This window comes from Haliotis rufescens, unplaced genomic scaffold, assembly GCF_023055435.1.
Source record: "Haliotis rufescens isolate VD_foot unplaced genomic scaffold, xgHalRufe1.0.p SCAF_3, whole genome shotgun sequence".
NCBI lineage: Eukaryota > Metazoa > Mollusca > Gastropoda > Lepetellida > Haliotidae > Haliotis > Haliotis rufescens.
Window position 1 is genome coordinate 38,518,643 of NW_025964001.1, and position 7,253 is coordinate 38,525,895.

Sequence of the window (7,253 nt, forward strand, 5' to 3'; positions counted from 1 at the left end):
GCTCGAAGGGTAACTCTATTTGAACCTCTATTACGGCGAAAATTTCGAAGGTAAGGGTTTGTAATTGTTTTATAAATATTCATACTGAGGCCCAGTTCAATAACATTACAAATATCAAAGGGGTATTCGGGAAGTATTTTTCTTTTACTTTTACAACATGTCTGATAACGTTCATACCAATTTGAAAAACATTCCCATGACCTCCAAACTAGTCATTTCCAGTTATGATGGCATATGTGATCTGAAATCATCATAACGTTGTCGTTGTCGTCGAAGTGGTAGTCATTAGTTTTTATCATTATCATCATCTTATATTCATCATTATTGTTATTATTATTCTCATCCAGCCAACCATGATGAAGCTGTTTCTCGTGCTGGCAACGGCCGTGACCCTCAGTGTAGCCGAGTTCTCCCTCGACCGTTCTTATGACACCCTTGTCGACCTGGCCCGCCTCTACCGCATGCAGAACCTCAACAACTTCGACGATTACACTGGTGACGATATTGACAGCCGCAGCGGTGACTGGGCCGCCACTTACGGTGACGCAATGTACAAGGACCCCCAGTTTGAGGGCACGCATCTCCGTGAGCAGGAACACATTGAACAGAGCTCTCTGTTTGGATCTCAGTCTATAACAGGTGAGAGCCTTAGGGCCTGTTTTTAATGTTAAAGGTTATTCAGAATTATGTTAGTGTTGGTATTTTCCTGTAACGTGTAGTAGGAAGAATGCATTGAAACCACTTGGTAGTGAAGATCCTCGTAGCACAACAACAGACATGTAAAAATTAAGTCACCGATTTCAACCCGGTCATATCCCAACACACAAAGTAATCATGTGTTAAATAACTTCTTAAAATAAAAAAAGACCCGTGAAGATTCCGGGGTAGAATAGGTCTTCAGCAACCCATGCTTGCCGTAAAAGGCGACTATGCTTGTCGTAAGAGGCGACTAACGGGATCGGGTGGGGTCAGGCTCGCTGACTTGGTTGATGCACGTCATCAATCCCAATTGCGTTGCTCGATGCTCATGATATTAATCACTGGATTGTCTGGTCCAGACTAGATTATTTACAGACCGCCGTCATATAGCTGGAATATTGCTGAGTGCGGCGTTAAACAACCAACCAACCAACTTACAATAAAGAAATTAGCCCCCCACCCCTCAAAAAAGACTTATTGTCTGCAGGAAGAACAAAACAATCATCGTCAGATTTTTTCAAGAAAGTCCTTCTTGTAAAGTAAGTGATAATTTATAATTTATTGCAGGTGGAGCAGCTGGAGGTAAAGCCAAGACGGACAAACCTCTCCCAGCCTACTGCAACCCACCTAACCCCTGCCCCATCGGATACAATGGTGAGTTCCGCCTACTCCACCCCCACCCCCTCCACCAACCCACTACAATTTACCTGATCCCTGCCCTATCGGATACAATGGTGAGTTCCGCTGCGACCCACCTAACCCCTGCACCATCAGATACAACGGCGAGTACCGCCTACTCCATCCCACCCCAACACCACCCATTACAACTTACCTGATCCCTGCCCTATCGGATACAACGATGAGTTCCGCCTACAAGCCCCTCCCCACCCCAGCCCACCCACCCCACTCCCCATCCTAACTGCGACCCACCTTTCCCCTGCACCATCAGATACAACGGCGAGTACCGCCTACTCCACCCCCACCCCCACCCCCACCCCCACTCCCACCCCGAACCAATACAACTTACCTGATCCCTGCCCTATCGGATACAACGATGAGTTCCGCCTACTACCCGCTCCCCAACCCGCCCCACCCCACCCCACCCCCCACCCACAAAGTACAGCCTACCTTATCCCTGCCCCGTCTGATAGATCGGCGCGTACAAATCTCTCTCCCTCCCCTACTGCAAATCCCACAATATCAAAACATTCTGTAATATATTAAATAAGAAAGAAACAAGCAAGAAGCTGTTATTCCGATATTTACACATCTTCCCTATCTCACCATCGTCGTGCGTGATGTTGTAGCTAGAGACAACAACTGCGTTGAGCACTTCAACAACACCGCTGATTACAACCGTGAGCTGATGGCGAAGCAGGACTGCCCGTGTGACACAGAGCACATGTTCGCCTGTCCCGAAGGTCGGGGCACCGTCAGCAGCAAATCCCAGGGTGACAGCGCCGCAATCAAGCAGGTCATGGCCGAACTCAACACACTCGGAGCCTCTGATTTAGTAAGTATAGTGTACTTGGTGATGTCACCCATCCTCTATATGTCCAGGGCAAGCATTTCGTTAAAACTACTGGATCCATTACCCTTGTTCTTGAGATCGCAAATCACCCATTCTTGATTTTCAATAACATTTTGCCGATCAATCAAACGCCGACATAAGGGACAGGGAAAGGTTAAGGGAGGTAACTCGTATTACCTAAAAACCAAAGCCGCCGCCGGTTTTAATGGACACGAAGACACCCTTCTCATTTCTCGCAAACTCGATCATAATCAATGGGACTGGCCAACCCAACATTGAGGCTGGTGTGTAACTCGCATTATGATTGGTACATTAGACCTAGTAGCGTAGCCCATGAACTTGGCAACTAGAAATCAGGTAATTTAAGATTGCGAAAACGGGAATGGATCCGGGAGTTAGGGAAGGTTTACTGACATGCGAGGGCTGGATGTATAGAGGATGATATCGTCCGGGCTTATATCATCCCATATCAATTTTCTTTTGTCTGTGTGAATCTCCAATCTGAAGAGTTGCGTCTCTTCGTCGTTCCAGGATTCAGATTCTCCCTATTTATGATATAGGGTTGATCATAGGTTGACCTAGGTTGTAACGTCCATGACGTGGGTCACGTCGGACTTCCCTTCCACCAGCCGTGATATCACTGAAATACTGTTCAACACCCCTTTAACCAACCAGCAGGTCCCAAATCCTTTAACCAACCAGCAGGTCCCAACCCTTCGAAATGGTGGCGACATTAGGAGTTAATTCAACCACCATCGAAGGTCTTTGGAATTAAATTAGTTGACAGGTAGACACATTTTTTCAATGTTTTCAATCTTATAGTAACCTGCCCTTTTCTTCCAGAACTCCTTCATGCCTGATGAGTCCAAGAGAGAGTCACTCGTGGCCAAGAAGTCGCCCGAGCTCAGCCGGAATAAAAGAGTAAGTTACGTCAGGAAAGACTTTCTGTCCAAGAATGACCTAGGGTCAGAACATTTGAACCACGGGCATTTATCAATAACCACAAATAGCATGTCCAAACAGAGGCTATACTTAATGCGGCAGTGCTTCGTGAGTGTTAATGTGATGCTGCTAAGCATGAGTACTAACTAATAACACTATACTCATTAGAAGAATATAATTAGAAGGTAATTTCGAATTTAAAACGCAGAGGTTAATCCAGACAGCGGTAACCACAGAACTAATTTGTTGAAACAGTAATGTACACACAAGTTCAATTAATAATCAATACCCTATATTGAAACACAGTGATAGACTTACAATCAAACAATGGGTCAAACACGTGGCAGCGGCAGCAAGTATCTGGCCCTGTTATTAATGATAGTTCACTCACGAATGTTCAGAAATTTGTCACTTTTGAATGTCTTGAAACAGGCCTGTATCCTGATTTGGCTGGTTTGTTTGTTGTTTAACGCCGCACTTAGCAATATTACAGTATATGGCGGCGGCCTATAAATAATCGAGTCTGGACCAGACAATCCAGTGATTAATATCACGAGCATCGATCCACGCAATTGGGATCGATGACATGCATCAACTCAGTCAGCGAGCCTGACCACCCTATCCCGTTAGTCGCCTCTTACGACAAGCATAGTCGCCTTTTACGGCAAGCATAGGTTGCTGAAGACCTATTCTACCCTGGATCTTCACGGGTCGCCTGTATCCTGAAATCTGACATAAACGCGGTGTTTTCTGATAGGAATCAAATCCGCACTTGGCATGTACATAAGACGCCCATAAGAGCCCAAAGTCCCTTCGTACAGCCACCCTTCTAGAAACCTTCTCAATCCGAAACTTCTTCAACGATTAAGCCTGTCATGGTTGTCTTAGACCATCCACAAGAAGTAACTAAATTTTATTTTTGGGCCGCTGCCGCAGGCCCTAGAAATTTTTTCGAACGCTTCAATCATTTGCATTCATAATCACAACAAATATACGTACAACTACCTCCACTGCCACAAAACAAAATGAATTAGTACATTCGTGTGTGTCTTCAAGATGTTGCTACATGTACAATGCGTCAGTGTAAGTTTCACATACATAGTTTAGTTGATAAATGAGAATCACATCTCAAATGTCACTTCACTAACCTTTCGTCAGTAAAATCTTTATTAAAAGATTATTATCTCTGCTTCAGTTTTCCAAAATGTAAGAAGAGATGACAAATCAACAGCCTTGTTTCATACCACGTGACAGAGTCAGGCGCCGTCTTCTATTATTCTTCTATTCTTTTTCAGTCGGCTGGGGAGTCTCTTCCAAACCCATATTTCCATGGCCAGAAAATGAGAGTTGTTGCCAAAAAGTCGCCTGTCATTAAGTACAAGCACCAGTAGAAAAGGAAGCACAACTTGCTCAGTCTTAGTGCTGACTTCCGGTCCTGCGCAACAGCTCTTCTGACCGCAATGGATGCAATTTTATGTTTACATTTATTAATTAACACAGACCGGTAAGACGCACGTGAATCAGGCTTATGGCAACAGTATTATATGTTAAAAATGCCAACACGGGCAGTGATGAATAAAATCATCAGCAGGTGTTATACCTTGTCAGAGAAGTTATCTTCCTTAGTACATTTGCTGATGTAATCTAATACTAGGGAGCACCTAAATTAAAATGTAAATATCCAGTAACAAACAAGTAGGATACTGTCCAAAAAATGAGGATACACCATCTGTATGGCTATTAAAGAACAGTATCACAACAAAAGGTCAGCTTTTAGTAGAATTAAAAAGCTGGAATCGTGTATCCATCTATTTAACAGTTATTGAACAACGTCCCAACATTATCTATGAATCAGTGTAGCTATTCGGGGGAATCTGAATATGTTCCAAACGTTTATAGGGCTCTTGTGTAGTATACCAGTCATGAATCATTTGAACACAATGCAAATTCAATTCAATTACCTTGAAAGAAATACAACATTATGGCAAAGGGATTTAGATTGAAAATCTACCACTTATTCATGGTATTCTCCATTGTTTTTTTTTGTTTTTTTGTTAAAATCCTTACAAAATCGATATCTATGTTATCGGTTATTATCTCCTTCTTTGGTCACGTGATGAAGGCTGGGCCATGTGCAATATTAAACTTATTACCCTACAAGCTGTGATTCGTGTTTGTCAAAGTGAAATTCATGTTGTTTGTATCTTTCAATACTGAATTTAAGTTGTGTTCTTTATCAATCAAATTTTAGGAAAAAAACTCGCATTGTTTGTGAATTACATTTATTAACAACCCCAACCCATGTGATAAACTTTATATTTAAAATATGCAAATTATTTATCCCGTTTTTTAGAACAACGTTATCGTTGCGTTACATACTGCAAGAACTCTAACCCTTTTACTTAAATTTTAAGTATTATATTATTGACGTTTTGTTGTTGATGAGGCAGGAAGAAACAACATATCTGCTGTTGTTATGTCGATGATGTATTGTTTAGTGAGTGCTTTAATGCAGGTGAGTGCTTTAATGCAGGTTCAATGCTTCGAGCACAAATCAAACGCCTACCCGGTCTGCACACTGTGTTTTTGTTGTATTCACGATCTTGCATAGATTATGTTTTATTCATGATCTTTCATAAACAACGTTGTATTCATTACCTAACACAAACTAAGCTAAATTCATGATCTATCATCAACATCGTTGAATTCATGATCTGACATAAACATTATATTATTCGTGATTAGTATCAACCAGTGTGAACCGTTAGATGCAAGCCTCCAAAATGTTCATCCAAATACCACAGCCCTCCTGGACATAAAACAGGTTGAGCCACAAATCACTGGACAATCCAACAAGTGTTTATTTCTTGTCATTGAACGCTCAGCATGGAGCACTTTTGTCCCCACAGGCATTCCGTATTTTCTCTCTTCCAGATTTTGATTCCTTCATGCTATTTGTTCTTAAACCTCACGTGTGGCACAAATACTTAAACTTGTAACATAATCCCACCTGTCAACAAGATCTCATTGTGTAACATAGCGATATTTGTCAATTTGTTGTTGAAAATAAAGTATTTCCCCCAAAAATGTGCGTGATGTCTTTACAGGGTTTTTTGCTCCGTAAAGCCGACATTCAGACTCACAGGATATTCATCAGTTGGCAATTAGGACCACGTGTCCCAAATTAGTGCTCGGCCTGCAATAATTGAAGGTCAGTAGTATCGAAATTGTCATCTTTCGCTGACGAAACGATATAGCGACGCATAACATTTGCACAATATGCTTCGATATAACTCTGGCGTCCCCCGCCGTGATATTGCTGGAATATTGCTAAAAAGCGGCGTAAAACCGAACTCACTCACTCACTCACTCGATATAACGTTCTGATATACATGTAGATTGCTGAAACTCTGAGCTTCAGATCGGACACTTAATAAAAGTCAATTCTACCTTCATCTTAATGAATTGTTTATGAAATGAAATATTTACCTTTTGGTATTGTCGGTGATTGATGTCCCATTAACTCGATTATACAGGTGTTGAAAATGTAATTTATCATCTTTCCACTAGTTCGAGATAGCGATATTCAACTTCGAATTCACTCAACTGCATCACAAGTAAGTAATTGCATATGGATTTAAGCCACTTTTAACAATATTTCAGCAATATCACGTCGGGGGTCACAAGAAATGGGCTTCACTCACTGACCTGTGTGGTTCTTTGCCGTGACGAGACATGGCTAAAATATTGCCGACGTGACGTTAAACTTTAACTCACTCACTTCGTCGTGACGAGCCACCGCTTTAACCACTAGACTACCCCACCGCCTCCTAAAAGCATGATGTGGGGTTGGGAGATTCCACAGTGGGTTAGTGACATGATAAACAGGTCAATATTTACTTTAAATTATTTACTTCATACGCATTAAGTTTAGACCAGATCTTCACACATCTCTAGCTAAAGCAGCCATATTGTAGCATGGAGGTAGCAGACAGCCTCCATGGTAGGGTGGATAGTGCGTCTGTCCAGAGAGCGGAAGGTCGCGGGTTCGAGTCAAACAAAAAGACGTTCAAAGATTGTG

At 42.2% G+C, this 7,253-nt stretch overlaps 1 protein-coding gene across 1 annotated transcript; it reads left to right on the forward strand.

Moving 5' to 3' along the window:
• The first annotated feature begins 342 nt into the window (after window positions 1-342).
• LOC124118388 lies at window positions 343-5,417 on the forward strand. The gene is made up of 5 exons (XM_046480488.2): window positions 343-639; window positions 1,267-1,353; window positions 2,007-2,212; window positions 3,074-3,151; window positions 4,468-5,417. Exons 1-5 carry the CDS (start codon window positions 354-356, stop codon window positions 4,561-4,563), a joined length of 753 nt encoding a protein of 250 aa, XP_046336444.2. The 5' UTR covers window positions 343-353; the 3' UTR covers window positions 4,564-5,417.
• Window positions 5,418-7,253: the final 1,836 nt, after the last annotated feature.